This window comes from Labeo rohita, chromosome 21, assembly GCF_022985175.1.
Source record: "Labeo rohita strain BAU-BD-2019 chromosome 21, IGBB_LRoh.1.0, whole genome shotgun sequence".
NCBI classification, from domain to species: domain Eukaryota; kingdom Metazoa; phylum Chordata; class Actinopteri; order Cypriniformes; family Cyprinidae; genus Labeo; species Labeo rohita.
In genome coordinates this window covers 18,367,553-18,386,503 of record NC_066889.1, presented here as the reverse complement: position 1 = coordinate 18,386,503, position 18,951 = coordinate 18,367,553, and the positions used below count along the sequence as shown (strand labels likewise).

Sequence of the window (18,951 nt, the reverse complement as noted above, 5' to 3'; positions counted from 1 at the left end):
AAGAGCATGAAAATCTGACTAAATCTCCAATAACAACATGCAGTGTTACATATCGCACCTCAGGAACTAGGAACATATTTAGATCTAGGAAGTCCATTTGGGAGAAGTAAATTAGCTCCTACCTCAGAGTAGGTTCTAAAACAGTTCTGTACCAGTGACATAAGTGTATGCTGATTGGCCAAACGCATACAAAGCACTGGCTGCCCGGCATTTTTAAAAAGCCCTGTAAAAATATTTACTCCCCTAACATGAAAAACAGTGATAATAGGTGCTTTTGCACTGGATAGCTCCAAGAAGTCTACTGAGGAACTAGCCAGCATGTTGGTTCCTAGAGAACCAGTTTCCCCCTTGGGCTGTTTTCCTGGTTGTATTTGCACTGGCAGCAGGAACTCTGAAGGAGCCGATAGTGACGTCTTTATTCGTGACATTTATAAATGTCAATAACCCGTGAATGGAGGACGCCGTGATCGGAACATTTTTTGTTGTGTGTAGTGGGTTTTGTGATAACGGAGATGGAACGTAAACGCATAATGTATGTGATTAAAAGAGCACGAAAATCTGACTAAATCTCCTATGAGAATTTGCAGTGTTACATATCATTGAAGCTGAGGTAAATATTTTTAAATGCTTTTTTTAAAAATGCTGTATAGCTGGTGTCTTGCATGCGTTTTGCCAATCAGAGTACACTTATGTCATTGGTTGTTCCTAAAAGGGGCTTTCACACCGAAGGAACTTTTTCATAGTTCCTAGAACTATTGGTGGAAGTTCCCACTTTTTGCTGTGTTTGCACCGCAAGAACTAGGAGCGTATGTAGTTCTAGGAACTCCATTTGGAGGAAGTAAATTAGCTCCTACTTTAGAGTAGGGTCTAAAACAGTTCTATAGGAACTACCAGTGACACAAGTGTACGCTGATTGGCCAAACACATACAAAACACAGTCTACTCTGCATTTTTAAAAAGCCATGTGAAAATATTTACTCCACGAACATGGAAAACAGCGATAATGAAGACAATTAGCTACCTGTTGTCTGCAGCATTGTCTTCTTTTCTCAGCCTCAATATGTAACACTGCAACTTGTCATAGAATATTTAGTCAGATTTTCGTGCTCTTTTAATCTCGCAAATTGTGCATTCACATTCCATCTTCTTCATCACGAAGCCCACAACAAAAACAGCTCCGATCACGGCGTTGTCCATTCACTGGTTGTTGATGTTTGTAAATGCCATGAATAAAGACGCTTCAGAGTTCATGCTACCATTGCGAATGCAGCCAGGAAAATGGCTAGAGGGGGAAATTGGTTCACTAGGAACCAGCATGCTGGCTAGTTCATAGAAATAAGCTCTTAGTGCAAAAGCACCTGTGGTTCCTAGAGAACCAGGCTGTTTTCCTGGTTGCATTTGCACTGGCAGCACTTTATTTGCAACATTTACAAACATCAACAACCGGTGAATGGAGGACGTTGTGTTCTGAGCTGTTTTGTTGTGTCTTATGGGTTCTGTAATAACGTAGATTGAATGTAATCGCACAATTTATGCGATCAAAAGAGCATGAAAATCTGACTGAATCTCCTATGACAACTTGCAGTGTTACATATCATTGAGCCTAGTTCCTGTGGTGCAGACATGCTAAAAAACATGAACTTCTGCCAATAGATTCTCCAGTGTGAAAGCCCCTTATGTCTCTTTGCCATTGTCCACCTTTTGATTAGAGTGGCATCAGGCCCATCTCTGGTCCCAGATGGCATGAGGTTTTGGCCATGGCCTTGGCAGGGCTGGTAAATCCAACACTGTCATACTTGGTCACGCTCGGGCTGCTGGCGAGAAGTAAAGGAGTTGCTGGCAGGTGCTGATGAGTCAAACCTCTAGAGCTCCAGGCCACGGCTCACTCCAATTACGGTGAAAACTTTATACAGGGTATCGCAAGTGCCGCTCCTAGGCATGTGATAAATTTATATTGAAGGTACACTTTATGTTCTGTGAAGTAAACCACCAAAAGATGCTGCTCATCTTACTGTATGTGCTCCTCCTTTTTTTTGACTATGGCTTTTATTCCCCCGTCTGTCCTTTTACCCTTCACTCCTCATCTTCTCTGTGAAATTCACTGTGTTAGCTTATTCTTTTTTACTGTTCCCCCTTGTTCTTTAAAAAACTCCTGCTTTGCTTCAGGAGCGGAAATGAAGAGAAGCTCATGGCCCTGCTCACGCCGTTAAACGTCAACTGCCATGCCAGCGACGGTCGTAAGGTAAGAACATTCACTGTGCCATAAACGTTTGACCACTCCATAGAGCTGTTAATATTTTCCATCTGACAGACCTACAAAATGAAGTCAAGGTAGATACCATATTTAATCAACTGCTGTCCAGGGTTATTATAGTTTTCAGTTCTTAATATTTGTATTTCTATTGTCATTGTCCAGTTTTAGTTTTTGTACGTGTACTCCGTGTTCTCAATATTTTGTTAAGAAGAGCATTTTATTTGTAACACTAACACTGCTTTTGTACTGTTGGAAATTATCATTCCTACCAAAATGGAGTTGATTCAAGTCAGCTATTGAGACATTGCCTTCATTTGCATGTTTAATTAAATATGGTGTCTACCAGGCTTCATTGTGAGAAATGCGGCATCGTTCACGTCCCCTTGCATTAGCTTATTTGCAGATGAAAATAAGTTTATTTTATGTAATCATCATTAAATTACAAGTAAAAGCCAATGTGCAGGGTTGGGTTTAAAGCTGAAGCTGAGGAGAGCATCACTGTGAATTGTTATTTAATTGGTTCGTATTTAATCAAGTACATCACTCAAGTAATTTATGCAGAACTGGCGTTTAATTAGACTAGTTTTTGCTGTCGTTGTTGCACATGAAATTCAAGGCTCAATGTTTTACTTATCAGAGAGTTTTAGGTTCAGAGAAATATTGCTTGCATTTGGTTTAAAGATTAAAGCAAACCCTCAGGTTTTCATGAATATATACAGCGGTTTACTTGCAGCAAGAGTACTAGCCTGCACATCACTCTCTGTTTAGCATGAGCTTTAAATGGAGTTTATTTTCTTTTTTCCGGTCTGATATATGTATTTTAAACAAGACTTGTTTGAGTTTTGTCAGCAGCACATGTTAGATTGTGTACAACGAGTTCTCCATCAATATTTGTCACTGAGGACAAGATAGGAGTAGTGAAATGGTTGCAGAAGTGTCCTAATCTCTCAGTGAGATCAAGGGCTTGATTTAGAGGAATTACTCTCAGCCGCTTCTGCATGTAGTCCTCATGCATATTTATCGAATATTGACTGATTTCCCAAGTGTGCTACCCAAAATTGTTTTTTTTCCCCCTCTCTGGTTTGGTAAACATTTTGAGAAGAGTCTGCACTCTCAGCTCATGTGCACTGTCTGTGACATTACTGAAGTATTTAACAAAGACGGGTGCTTTATTACATAATTTTTATAATTTAGCTATTTGCTTTTATTTTTGAACATAACAGTAATAATTCTAGATTGCAAATGCAGTATATATAAGCACTCTGAAGGATGCGGTGATGATTTGCCAGTTGTTTTTTTTCTCAGTGTGATTGTTGGGATTAACAAATCACTGTCACTAGTGATTACAAGCTAAGACATTTTATTAAATCATTTTTAAAGAAATTGCAGGATGCATTTCATCTTATGTGTCAGGTACCAATCCTCTAATTTCATATGTATTTTTAATACTTTATACCGTATAAATGTTTACAGATTTGAATGCAGCTTAACACAGGATTTGGATTTCGTAAACATAATGCTAAATGACTAACTGCAGTTACTAGGGCTGATTAAAAAATATAAATTTCTCGATTTTCGTCTCCTCCGCGTTAATACCAGTTTCATCATGAAATAAACATGAATAAACACCCAAAGGTTAAAAAGAGAGTACAACTTACCAAAATCCATATCCTGTCTCATGTAATCGCTTATTCAGTGTTTCAATCGCGGAAGGACATCAGTATAACAGCTTGTAAACAATATGACACGTAACGTCACATTTACCTCAGAAAAAAATATTCGGTGAGCACAAACTCCCTGGTCAGATAGAAAAAATGAACTCTAGAGCGGAGAATTTGCTAAATATAAATGCATATATGAATTTGCTTAATATATTGTAAACAATGTCACTTAACATCACATTTACCTCAGAAAAAATATTCGGTGAGCATAAACTCATTAGCTAGAAAAATGAACTCTAGAGAGGAGAATTTGCTAAATGTATTGTAAACAATGGACCCTTTTCACAAGCCTGTGATGATGCGTTTCAAGGGTCATCATCATCATAAATCCTTTTTAAAGTTTTTTATATTTTGATTTTTAAAAATATATGTACATTTATAACACTACTTTGTATTATATCACCTTTTTTTATTAAGTTACAAAAAAACTAGTCAAGGTTATGCGAGGGTGGAATTGGAAGTCGATTGGAAGTCGTGACAACACTATCATGTAGTTTTTCTTTAGCTATATGAGCAAATTGGAATGCAAAAAATATATTTCTGGTACTCTCCCATTCACTGCTCTCGGATTTACCCAACTATGACGACTTCCGCTATGTGTTGTGCCCAATTCGGACCCCTGCCAGATTACTACCTCCCTAGTATTGGTAGGTTTAGGGTTAGGTGTGGGGTAGGGGTTAGGATTAGGGGTGGGGTTAGGATTAGGCAGTCAGGTAGCGATTTGAACGAGAGGGGGTAATAATTTGGCGGGGGTCGAAAATGGGCACAGCACTGGAAATGAGAGAAAGGTCCGTATGTCACGTAATATCACATTTACCACAGAAAAAATATTCGGTGAGCATAAACTTGTTAGTCGTTAGTTAGTAACTCTAGAGAGGAGAGTTTGCTACATATATGTAGCATATAACATTTTCATTATGATTTTCACTGCTCTTCAATGTTTATGTTTGAATAAATCCGTTAAGTTTTTGTGGCAGTCACCATTTCAATGTTTATTTTTCAAAAACGAATTGTACTAGAAATATAATTATGTAATTGTAAATGTATTATTATAAAAACTTCACTGAGTGTGATTTAAGCATTTGAGTACAAATAAGTTAATTTTAACCTTCAATATTATAGTCATGTAGTACCAGATGACTCTCATGTATGTTCTACAGCATTAGAAATATATCCAAAATAATCTATATCGAATCGCAAGCTTGAGAGTCAGAATCAAATCGAATCGTGATATCGTGTTTTTATCAGTCTGTATGTACAAATCTCATTTGAGATATTACTTGTTTCCATTTCTCTTGAAGAGAATGCAATTGAAGTCCAGACAGTGGACCGGCAGACTTTCGTCTGACTCTTGAACATTTTAATGCAGTGCAGCGCTGCACGTTTAAAAATGTATATGCGCTGCTTACTGCTGTTTACTCTGCAACATTTATAACACAACATAAATGTTGTCCTTTTGATCAGAACGTCGGCCATTTCACATTGCGCTAAACATCCCCGGGTTATTTTTCAAAACAGCCTAGATTGAAATTCATCCCTGAACTTGTTTAACAAGGTCTCTATTCATCTTAAAACAGGCGAGTGGAGTAAAGGCTCACTGAGGATGTACCCAAGATTGGCTTTTATCGACCCAGGGGCCCATATCTCGCCTGTCTGTGTTAGCGCCTCTAACAAAATCTGATGCTCGTCACTTTAGTAATTTCTGTTCGAGATGCTGTCATTAGTAAAGGGATTATAGTATTTAGATGCATCTGATCTGTACCCTCTCGAATGAATCTCAATGGATTTAACCCACTCAGAGAATAGACTGGCATTGCGTTTCGTGTTTAATAGATTTTGGTTCATGATGCGTAAGAATTTTACAATCACCACGATGATGCTTATTCAAACACAAAGAGCCGGCGTGTGCATTATGGCCGGGATAATCTTTAGCGCTTTTGGACTTAATAAAAAAACGCTCTTTCTGGGTCCATCTGCTTTAGTTGGCTGTTTTGCTCTCCCAGGCTTTATGACTGTATAAAGATCAGTCTAAGCTAATGTCAATAGCGGCTTCTGCCTGAATCGTGGAGATGCCGCTTTCTTTTCTTCTTCGATACTTCATTAGATACAGAAAGACACCACAGGAAGAATAGAGCGTGTCAGGTTGCAAAGCCGAGTCCTTTGTTTGTTTGATGTGATCAGAGGATACCTTCTTTCTTTAGATCCACCGAGAGATGTTTTTCTATTTTCTGCTTACGTGTTTTTTTTCTTCTCCGCTGTGAAGCCAAGAGAAAGACCTTGGAAGCGTGTTATTTAGAGCTCTGTCCCTTTAATTTCATAGCCAATTTCATCCACCTGATACTCTAGTCACAACCATGAAAAGTGATTTGACTTACAGCGACCGCCAGCACTGTTTAGAGACAGAGCTCTCCTCCACAAAACACCCCCGTCCTGTAACGCTGAGCAGATTTCAGCTGGACCCCCGCCAAACCCCCATATGGTTGAATTATGTATTCTGCGCTCAGACAGAAAAGCACTTCCTTAGTCTTCTGTCCACATGTCTCTGTGCCAAACAGTGTGTTGTGGTTCTACTTGGTGTTCTGTAAGAACTGGGGATGTATTGGTTCAGATTTCTCACGGTTTGGTTTGTAGTATGTTTTTGATCAGTATATACCTAACATGTTTTGGTTAATGGTAGCAATTAGGTTGTTCACTATAACTTCATCTTTTAGAACATACAATTCTAGCATTATTCTCCACATTTATTTTTTATAACGCCCCAATTATGATTCCTTTACATGCATTAAGCCATATGTGACCCTGGGCTTCAAAACCAGTCATAAGGGTCAATTAAGTGAGATTTATGGAATTGAAAGCTGAATAAATAAGCTTCCCATTGATGTATGGTGTGTTAGGATAGGACAGAATTTGGCCGAGATACAACTATTTGAATGTCTGTGGGTGCAAAAAAAAAAAAGAGAGAGAGAGAAAATAACATTTCTCTTTATTTAAATATTTAAAGAGAGAGAGAGAGAGAGAGAGAGAAAAAAAGTAAAGGCATTTTTTCAAATGGAAATTATTTTAGCATATTTATTATAGCATTTATATATCTCCCTCACAAATACACACACGCAAATATGCATTAAACACACACAAATACATTTGTTGCTTTATTGCGAATATATCAATTAGTGATTGTTTGTTTTTTTCAGAGGTGATGTTAGACTTCAGAAGGACTCGTATTTTATTTTATTTTAACCATGTCACCCCACTATGGAAGCCCGTCTCCGCCACTAAATATTTTTTTTTTTGAAAGGTAATTGCAACTTTTTCAATCAATCAATCAATCAAATTTTATTTATATAGCGCCTTACAACAACCAAAAATGTGCCCAGGGCGCTTTCCAGAAGAAAAACAAGACTCACAGTAGACAACAATACATAAAAACACAAATGTACATAAAACAGCAATCGAGTCAGTGACTACATATCGAAAGCTTGTCTAAAAAGATGTGTCTTCAACTGTGATTTAAAAACACACAACTCAGTGTTGTTTCGAAGCTGTTCCTGAAGTGCATTCCACAGCTTTGGGCCCAGAACGGCAAATGACCGGCCTCCAAACTTTTTGTAATTAAACTTCGGCATAACCAGCGCGGTGTGTTCAGAGGAGCGCAGAGTTTTGGCCGGTTGATAAACCACTACCAACTCCGCGAGGTAGACAGGGGCCAGACCATTAATGGCCTTGGCCTTTTTGTCTCACAATTCTGAGTTTTTCCTCACAATTACGTATGGCATACTCACAATTCTCACGATTTCTGACTTTCTCAGAATTGTGTGATATAAACTCACGATTGCAAATTCTAAATTCAGAATAGCGGTTTATAGGCTTGCAATTGCGAGAAATAAAGTCTGACTTTTTTCTCTCTAATGCAAGTGTATCTCCCAATTCTGGCTTATTTTCTTGCCACTGTGAGTTTACATCTTATAGTTCTGAGTTCTTTTCTCACTTTTTTTGGTCAGAATAACGGGATATAAACTCGCAATTGCGAGAAATAAAGTCAGAATTGCAAGGTAAAAACTTTTTTTAGACAGCAATTCTGACTTTTTCTTGCAAATGCGAGTTTGTCCTGCAATTTAGACATTTTCTCACAATCTTGCAATTTTGACTTTTTTTCTTGCAAGTGCAAGTTTATTCTGCAGTTCTGACTTTTTTCTCACAATTGTGAGTTAATCTCGCAATTCTGACTTTTTTTTTTTTGCAAATGTGAGGTTTTTCTTGCAATTCTGACTTTTTTCTCACAATTGTGAGTTTATATCTCGCAATTCTGACCTTTTTCTTGCAAATGCAAGTTTATCTTTGCAATTCTGACTTTTTTCTCACAACTGAGTTTATATCTTGCAATTCTGACTTTTTCTTGCAAATGCGAGTATCTTGCAATTCTGACTTTTCTCACAATTGTAAGTTTTATATCTCGCAATTTTGACTTTTTTTCTTGCAAATGCGAGTTTATCTTGCAATTCAGACTTTTTCCTCACAATTGTGAGTTTATATCTCGCAATTCTGACTTTTCTTCGATTGCGCATTTTCATCTCAGAATTCTGATTTTTTTAAAATTGTTTTAAAGTCGCAATTCTGACTTTTTTTTCACTCGCAATTGCGAGAAAGTCAGAATTGCAAGATAAAAACTTGCAGCTCTGACTTTTTTCTAACAATTGCAAATTTATATCTCACAATTCTGACTTTTTTCTATCAATTCTGACTTTTTTCTCAGAATTGCAAGTTCTGACTTCTGACTTCGTTCGCAGTTACGTGCTGTAAAATCAGTATTACATATAAACATACAATTCTACAATCGAGTTTTTCTCAATAGTTTGTAAGTTTGTATCATGCAGTACTGACTTTATAACTTGCAATTGTGAGTTTTTATTACGCAATTCTGAGAAAAACTTAGAATTGAGAGATAAAAAAGTGCAATTACCTTTTTTTTTTTTATTCAGTGGTGGAAACAGGCTTCCATATCCTGCTTTTCTTTTACCCAACGTAAATGTTTACAGTCAACAGTCAACAAGTGTTGTCCACCTCTCATTTCTGAAAGTGTGGGATGTTTGTGTTGATAACACTGTCCTAAGTGCTATGTTTTCATTTTATAGTGCATTTTACAGTCGCTTCAAGCTACACACTCAGTCAAGCAGGTTGGATTAGTTTTTTGGCTTTTACTCAAAACAGAAACATGACCCTTATGTTGTCTGTAAGCGAAAACACCATGCTGGTGAGGCAGGTCCACCAGGTCTGCTGCAGCATATTGTCCATACTTACTACAAGGTACTTCACCACAGTTGTCTTGGTCATGCATAGTGCTTTGATATTCAAACTGGAGCATGATAATGCTTTCCACTGAGCTTTAATTAGCCAAGATATCTCCATTCAAAATGATATCTTCCGCTGCCAGACACGAGCAACTTCTGTATGGATGGCAATGGTGTGACGCACTTTCACCCGCTCTCCATTACAAGTGAACCACTTTTCATTTCGTAATTATATGTTTGCCTCAGTGGCCATCACGCTCTGAGCCCTGGATGCTGTAACAGATGGCCTTGGGGCCTCAATTTATTGCTTGCTGTTTTCCACACACTTCACCTCACTGGGGATTTTTAGATTATACAGGACACATCATTCATAAAATAATATTGATTTAGTTGTTGTGTTTTTCCCTTTCTGTGTTTCCAAGCACATGAAACCATTGAATAGAAAAAGGCTGTCACGGCAGCAACATTTCAGTAGTCGATACCAATACAGCTGATTTTCTCAAGGAACCAGTTTCAAGACTGCAGCAATAGGAATTATTATGAAACAGCACTGCTTTTACATAGTTGCTTAGACTGTAATTGTGAAAAAGCACTATTTTTGGTTATTAACGTTAAATATTAATAACAAAGTAAATGTAACTTTTTTTGATTGCCATATCTCTTTACATTTTTGCTTCATTTGAATCTTTTTTTTTTTTATTTTTTAATATTTTCTTTTATTTTCAATGAATTCAAATCAAGTTTTTGGATTTTAATTTTTGCATTTAATTTTTATGTGTCCTATTTACATCCTAGATAAAGTCGAGCAGGCAAGCCTGAAACAGAATCATAATGTGCCGTGTTTGCTTATTCTTCCACATCTATTAAGTCTAACAGCATGAACCTAGAGGCTTCTGCCATTTCCAACATCTATCCTAATGAGAGGTGATGATGGGGGAGCATGCAAGCCTCTCCACCGGTTCAATCTCATCTCAGCCTTTGCCACGCAGACCGACATCTCTCTCAGCACCCTGCAAATTACCTCACATTCATCTTTCCCATGTTGTGCTGTTGTTAGTGTTTTGATGCTGACCAATTTTAGTAGCTTCAAAGTTGTACCAACACTGATATATTGAAAGCTCGTCTCTGGTCCCATGCTGTGAAATTAGGGCTTCCTGTTTTTCTTATTTGAGGTGCCGTCTCATCACGCGCTGAGATTTCTTTTGCGCTGCTAGATATATGCAGTGCCGTGTGCTCGCTGTGCTACGCTGAATCAAAATCACTGCAAAATCAGTAATTTTTGCAAATGTGAAAGCCTGTTTTCATGTCAGTCAGATTTATTTGCAATCTAACTAGTCAGGTATACAGAGGTGGCGTCAGTCCATAGTCGTCCTATAAGGAATCATTTAAGAGAGCTGTCATCTTCATAGCTTTAATGCTGTATTGTGCATTCTTGTAAAATTTTTGCTTATTTTATTTTATCTATTTATTTATCTGTCTCTGTATGTCTGTCTGACTATCTATCTGTTGTTCTATCTATCTATCGTTCTATCATTCTGTCAGTCTATCGTTCTATCTGTCGATCTATCGTACTATTGCACTTTTGTTGTTCTGTCTATCATTTGTCCTAATGTTTGTTGTTCTGTCAGTCTATATCTATATTATGTTTGTTCTCTCTATCTTTGTCTGTCTGTGTATCTATCCTTCGTTCGTTCATTCTGTCTATTTGTCGTTCATTAGTTTGTTTGTTCTATCTATTGCTGTCACTCTGTTTCATTCTAGCTTTCTATCTATCTGTTTATCTATCTGTCTATTGTTGTTTTGTCTTTCTGTCTATCGTTCATTCGTTTGGTCTGTCTGTCGTTCGTTCGTTCTGTCTGTCTATCTGTCGTTCATTTGTTTGTTCTATCTATCCATCTATCTGTCTGTCTCTCTGTCTATCTATCTATCTATCTGTCTATCGTTCTATCATTCTATCGTTCTGTCAATCTATAGTTCTATCGTACTATTGCACTTTTGTTCTGTTCTGTCTATCATTTGTCCTATCATTTGTTATATCTTTGTTGTTCTGTCAGTCTATATCTATCGTTTATTCCTTTGTTTGTTCTCTCTATCTGTCTTTATGTCTGTCTGTGTATCTATCCTTCGTTTGTTCATTTTGTCTATCTGTCGTTCATTAGTTTTTGTTCTATCGCTGTCACTCATTCTAGCTTTCTATCTATCTGTCTGTCTGTCTGTCTGTTGTTCTGTCTTTCTGTCTATCGTTCATTCATTTGGTCTGTCTGTCGTTCGTTTGTTCGTTCTGTCTGTCTATCTGTCGTTCATTTGTTTGTTTTATCCATCTATCTATCTATCTGTCTGTCTGTCCATCTATCTTTCTATTGTTCTATCATTCTGTCGTTCTATCGTTCTGTCAATCTATCGTTCTATCGTACTATTGCACTTTTGTTTTGTTCTGTCTATCATTTGTCCTATCATTTGTTACATCTTTGTTGTTCTGTCAGTCTATATCTATCGTTTGTTATTATTTGTTATTATCTATCTGTCTGTCTGTCTGTGTATCTATCCTTCGTTCGTTCATTCTGTCTATCTGTCGTTCAGTAGTTTGTTTGTTCTGTCTATCGCTGTCGCTCTATCTTTCATTGTAGCTTTCTGTCTGTCTGTCTATCTATCTGTCTATTGTTGTTCTGTCTGTTTGTCTATCATTCATTTGTTTGGTCTGTCTGTTGTTAGTTCGTTCTGTCTATCTGTCATTCATTTGTTTGTTCTATCCATCCATCTATCTATCTATTTGTCTGTCTATCTATCTGTCTTGTTCATTCGTTTGGTCTGTCTGTCGTTTGTTCATTCTGTTTATATGTTCTTCATTCGATTGTTCTATCTGTGTATCTTCTATCGTTCTATCTAGTGTTCTGTCTATCGTTCTATCTATCGTTCTGTTATTGTATTGTTCTTTCAGTCTATTGTTCTATCTGTCGATCTATCGTTCTATTGCTCTTTTGTTCTGTCGTTCTGTCATTTGTCCTATCGTTCTTTCTATCTCTGTTGTTCTGCTGTCCGTCTGTCTGTTGTTCGTTCTGTTTGTCTGTCTGTCTGTCTATCTGTCTGTCATTCTATCATCTATCTTATTTTTATTATTATTATTATTATTATTATTATTATTATTATTATTTTTTTTTTATTTGTTTAATAGAAACCTTGTAAAATAAGGCTTACTTTTAAATATGTATTCTTTATTTTATTTTTTTTCTGGGTATTTTTACTACTCTGCTTTGCTTACTTTGTGCAGATTTCTTCAGAGTATTCTATTTCCAGTTTTTCCACAATGGCTTCTTGTTGCGTAGGAGGTAAAGGTCTTGACAGATCTGTTCTTCAATTTATTGCAGATTAAATAGGTCTCTCAAGACAGCAGTCGTCAAGCATGTGGTGAGATTTACTGCTACAATCCACTCTCAAGTATCTCTTATGAGGTGTTGCTCATTTATTATTTTATATTATTTAAATCAGACCTTTCAGCAGATTCAAATAATTAATTTTCATTTATTTCTGTTGGTGTTGGTGGTGCATCCATTGCTTGCTTTCTTGTTCATTTTATTAAAGAAATGTAATGGCTTTAGAAGTATTTTATTAATCTGAGAAGTTAACGTGTTTCGACCAGCCAGTTGAAAATGAAAATGAAAACTGTCTTCCTCTGCTATCCTAATGTCATTGTGTTTTTTTGTGTATGGAAGGAGACAGTTTGTGGATTGTCTAAGCTGCCATTTGAAAATAGCTGATAAGAAAATGATATGCTGTAGGTTTGAAATGGCAGTGGTGAAAAAATGATTTATTTTAGTTTGAACTATCCCTTTCAATACATTTTTCTGTGTGGCATATGGCATCTCTCTGAAGAAGTTCTGTGCCCTGCAACAAATATTACCCCTAATATCTGCCTTTTTGTAAAATCTATTCTAGTTTGTTAAATTATTTCTCAGATTTTCTTTTGTTATGTGTAATGCTCCCTTAGAAATGTACATCATGTAACACATCATTTTATTCTCTTCTGTCATATTTTCTGGCTGGCCGTGTTGTCTCAGCATTTCATGGCAGCTGTGACCCTGGAGGAGCTCCTGCTCAGCGAAGCGTTAGCGTGTTAAATGTACCCCCTTGAACTGCTTTGTATTCAGGTTGGGCCTCTGCCTGCCTCTCTTGCCTGCATGTGAGAAACCAGGCACGTGGTTGGCGCTCTCATATTGCAATTTGCTACAACCTGTGAGGATTCAATGCCCTGCAGAACCATGGTGATTTGAAGGATGAAAAGTGGCTGTCCTGCGAATCAAAGTCTTGAGTATGGAAACAGTGACCACCGGACTTGCTATAGACACTCAGAGATACCAGGCTTGTGCAAAACTTCAAAACATTCAGTGTGAATCGATTCGGCCAGTTGTTAGGAAGTCTATCGTTTGTTCATTCGTTCTGTCGCTCTGTCTATCGTTCTGTTGTTCATACTATCATTTGTTATATCATTCTGTTGTTCTGTTAATCTATTGTTCGTTCTGTCGTTCGTTCTATCATCTATATATATATATATATTGTACTGTTGTCTATCATTCTATCTACCCATCCAACGTTTGTTCGTTTGATTGATCATTCTATATATCAATCTATTGTTCTGTCTGTCATTCTGTCTATCTGTTGTTCATTCTATTATTTGTTCTATCTTCTATCATTCTGTCATTCTATCTATATCTGTCTGTCTTATTTGTCTGTCTATATATCTATCTGTCTGTATCTGTCGTTCTATCATTTTATCGTTCAATCTATCGTTCTTTCTCTCTCTCTCTATCTTTGTATCTCTTTGTGTATCCATCTATCTATCTATCTATCTATCTATTGTTCTATCATTCTATCATTCTATCTACCGTTCTGTCTATTTACTGTTCTATCTATCATCTGTCTCCATTATCTATGGTTCTATCTATATATCTGTCTATCTATTTATCTGTCGTTTTATCATTCTATTGTTTTATCATTCCATCGTTTTATTCTATCGTTCTATCTCTGTCATTAGTTCTATCTTTCTATTATTAGTTCTATTGTTCGTTCTATCATTCTGTATATCGATCTATCGTTCTGTTTGTTCATTCTATCATTCATCTGTCGTTCTCTTGTCTATCGCTGTATCTGTTATTCTATCGCTCTATCATTCTATCTATCGTTCTATCATTGTCTATTTATCGTTCAATCTATCATTCTATCTATTCTGACATTTTATCTATCTTTCGTTCATTCTATCGTTAATTCTGTCGTTCTGTCATTCATTCTATTGTTCATTCTATCATTTTGTTCTAAATATCATTGTTGTTCTAAAGTTCTATCTATCTGTCTGTCTATCTATCTGTCGATTTATTGTTCTATTGTTCTGTCTGTTTATCGGTTTGTCATTCTATCTATCTATTTCTATCTATCTATCTTTTGTTTTATCATTATATCGTTCTAGCGTTTTTCATTTGTTCTATCTATCGTTCTGTTGTTTTATTGTTTGTTCTATCTATCGTTCTATCTGTCATTGTCATTCTATCTATCATCCTGTCATTTTGTTTGTCATTCTATCTTTTGTTCTTTCATTCTATCGTTCTTTCATTCTATTATTCCATCATCCATCATTCTATCTGTCTTCCATTCTATATCTGTTGCTCTGTCTGTTGTTCCATCATTATATCAATCCATTGTTCTGTCAGTTGTTTTGTTGTTCATTCTATCATTCCATCATTTTTCTTTTTTCTTTTTTTCTGTTTTTCTTTTTCTATATTTTTCCACATTTTTTTTTAACTTTCTGCAATATTTTTTTTTTCTTTTTTTCAAAAATTCAAAGATTGCCTTTTGAAAATGTATTTGCTACCACAGTTCAAATTCATGAACTAAATAGGAATTCAAAAGAAATTCTCAGTTCATTTCTAAATGTTACAAAACACATTTTTGTGTGTCACTTTGCATTATACGAAACATTCTGGTGCACAGTTTTTAATGAATGAATCCTGTATGCTGAAGAAAAACTTCCTGAGATTGTGGAAAGCAGGTGCAGGAGCCAGTAGCTGATGGGGAACTAGATGTGCGATTAAACACTTGGCCTATTGAAACCAGGAGACAGTGTGTGAGACCTGCTGATTTGTCCATCACACTCTGAGACTTTCATCATTAGTCCTGAACCTCTCAACGCTGCAAGCATCTCTCTCACACAGCGTGGCAGGGTCCAGAACAACTCCCCGTCAAGATCAGACACCACGCTTTGACCAGGGGCACTGATGAAGAGCTCCAGTCCCCATGGAGCAGCTGCTCTCCACAACCAAAGGCATCATTTGCATCCATTGCAAGTCACACCCGTAACAGGGACAGTGGGGGCTGGGGGAGGATCAGGCATGGAAGTACACCTCATCACCCTTCTGGGACACTTATAATCTCCCTATCACCTCCAGAAGTTAGCGATGCTATTGACAATCTAGGGTGACTTGAGGGCGCTGTATGGCTGGTGTCTTGTGGCTCCTTTAAAGGGCTCATTTACTGCGCTGTGAAGAGGGTTAAGTCACTTAAGGCGACAGTGGTTTGGCCCAGAGAGACAGAGGAGGAGTGTCGATGTGTGAAAGAAAGGAGTGCTTCGCCATACTTGTAGCTGTCTGAACGATGGAAAAAGCAGAGTCATTAGTCTCCTGTCTGGAGAAGAGGTTGTCAGTGAAGACAGAGACACTGCTCATCATGATACGTTTAGGGCCACACTAAAAGCTGAGCTCCATCTTTGCTGAAAAGGCCCTCTTTGCGGTGGCACTTTTTCATGGCAAGGGCACTATGAGTGGACAGGCTTTTCATCAAAATGTGAGAACGTTCACACACAGTTAGCAAAATGACTGCTAAAATAAAATTGAAAAATCACAACCCCATGGCACATTTTGAAGGGAATTTTTTGCTCTAATTTGTTCAGATTGATTAAGGCTAAGTTTTAAGAGGTAACGCTTCAGCACATTCTATTAGAATTTTACAGTTAAGAGTTCATACTAAACATAGCTTTCACACTTTTGCTTAATACGTCTTTCTTGTCTGCTTTCACACTGTGTTGATGTTCAACAGTATGTTTTCGGAACCAAAATGAGTACATCTAAATTGTGTTTTGCTGCAAAAGATAAAAATGTGGAATTCACTTCTGATTTGCATTCACATTAGCCACAAACAGAAGTGGCTCACACTGATTTTCCATACCGCTTCTTTTCAAGAACTACAATGCTGAAAAGATTCTTAAAAGTATTTTGTAATTCCTCCTAGAATTCAGCTTTGTAGTTCTGAAAAGAGGGGCATCTGGAATTCAGTGTGAACCACTTTAGTTTCTGTTTAGTGTGAATGCAGTCAAGAAGGCCACACTGCAAGTTTCAGGAGTGACAACCACATTTAAATCCGAGAGTGAGTTCCGTAAATGATCATTCCATGTGTGTACGGAAACAGCAGTCACTCCCGCATTTCTAACCATAGCAAAATTTTGGCATCTTGCAAGAGTGAATAAGAATTTAGCTGTTTGCTATCTGCTATTTTTTGGCTAAAGACACTTTTTTTTAACAAATAACGTATGTCTGTAAATGCGGTTGTCGCTACCTGTATTTTTCGGGAGTTAATGCGGTAGTCGAATGTGGTTGTCGCTCCCGTATTTTAGTGAATTATGTGTGTACAGAGTGCGATTTAATGAGTAAAAGGTGAACTGACAACCGAATTTATCTGCAATGTGTACATGGCTGAAGTTAATTACTGACTGTTGTTATATAGTGCCGCAATACCCAAGTATATAATAATATATAACTGACCAAATTTTGGTTGATTTAAAGGGATACATTACCAAATAAGGAAATTCATGTCATCATTGGAAATGTTTTTTTTTTAATTACTGTTTTTTCCATGCAATCTTAATTAATAGGGTCCAAACCAACACACACACACACACACAAACAACTAAACTGCTAAGACATTATTTAGAATGTCTTTTTAAATGATCCAGAAGAAAGTGAAACACATTTGGAATGATATGAAGGTAAAAAATATATACTTTTAACATAAAGGTTTTGATTGGGGAATTTGAACTCTATATCTGGCAACTGTAAACATGAATCTTTTGCGTAGTAGAGGCTTGTACAGCAGTATTTATTTCCAACAAAAATAAAAAATATTAGGGCTGTCAAACGATTAATCCCAACTAATCGCATGCGAAATTAAAGTTGGTGTTTACATAAAATATTAGTGTATTGTGTATATTAATTATGTATATATAAATACACACACACATGTATGTAATTAAAAAAAATAAAAATAATAAATACATATATCAAATCGAATAACCAGTCGATTCTGACGATTAATCGAATAATCGGATAATTATAATACATTTTTTGAAATAATAAAAATTTGAGCTAAGCAAACAACAGGGTTTAATTACTTTAAATAATAGCAATGAGGCAGTAATGATTGGTTCAAATAAAGTATCAAAAGCAAGTAATCATATGGTATTATTGAACAAAACTGTGAAAATATGTAATGTTTGAACAATAGAAAAAAATAACGTAAATTTTGCGTTCTATCAGAGGCCTTTAGCCGATATTTAATTCAGTTTTCTACCTAATCTTTGTTATTTGGCCATTTCTTTACAACAGAAATGCTACAGCCATTTTTTTGAATATGTGGACATCAAAATGTGTAAACACAGAGCGAGAGTTTAAGCTTTTATTTTAAAATCAGTTAGCATATTTAGAAAGACAAATATTTTTCATCATATTTTCATCATTATTTTCATTAACAAAATCAAAATTTTTGGGGTGAACTATCCCTTTAAGTAAAACTATCAGGTGATAGTGCTACATGTACTCTGAATGTACGTGGGATATTTAGTGGAGTTCATGTTGTTTTCACTCTTGTAGTTAGCTGTTTATGCCTTGATTTGTGTTATAAAAACCCCACCTCGGAGTGGCTGAAAATCCAGACTCTCTAACTGAGCTTTATGGTCAGTTAAGGTCGGTTCCACACCAAACCTCTTGTATATATGTGATGTCAGTTGGAAAAATGGTCTAGATTAGCTTCATCACCTGCTTGCGTTCTTTAACTTGCTTGTGGTCTCCTCTGACCTCTGAGAAATCAGCGTAAAATCAAAGCAGAGACGAATGGCTTGCCCTCACTCTTTTTCTTGAAGTGGAAAAGAATTTATCAGTGCCATGCTAGCTTTAGACAATGTCTCTGAACACTGATTGAAAGCCATGCTTGTGAGAGTGTGTGTGAGAGGGAATAGGATGCGTACTCCAGAGTGTGAGATTTGCCACGGTCCGGGTTTAAAAATGATGGAGCTCTCTGAAGTGCAGGACGTTATTAACACAGCACACTGGAGCACATTATCAAGATGCCTTCTACAGGGGCTCAGGGAAAAACAATCACTTACCGTACGCCTACCGCAGATCCCATCAATCATGTCACAGTTGTTCTATGGTGAACAATTGACTTTTTCATTTTCTTTCCACGTTTTTACTCTTTCCCGCTGCTGCTTTTTTCTCAGATTAGTTTTGAGCTGGGCTCCGTTGTATGTTAAATATACACTGTAGTCTGTTACGCCTAACCCGTCTGAACTTTTTACCATGACACTAAACTTGTGCAGTAAGCTTGTTTCTTTCCTTAGTCGTGCAGTTGTTATTTTGTATTTATCTGATCTTCCTAC

At 36.7% G+C, this 18,951-nt stretch overlaps 1 protein-coding gene across 3 annotated transcripts in view; it reads left to right on the top strand.

Annotated features, from left to right (window-relative positions):
* The window catches only part of tnksa (tankyrase, TRF1-interacting ankyrin-related ADP-ribose polymerase a), a 125,992-nt gene that overhangs the window by 56,545 nt on the left and 50,496 nt on the right, over window positions 1-18,951 (top strand). For all 3 annotated transcript variants that reach the window (XM_051092811.1, XM_051092813.1, XM_051092812.1), the window contains one exon: window positions 2,167-2,242. In XM_051092811.1, the coding sequence (XP_050948768.1) occupies window positions 2,167-2,242 (76 nt within the window). The remainder of the gene's footprint in view (window positions 1-2,166; window positions 2,243-18,951) is intronic.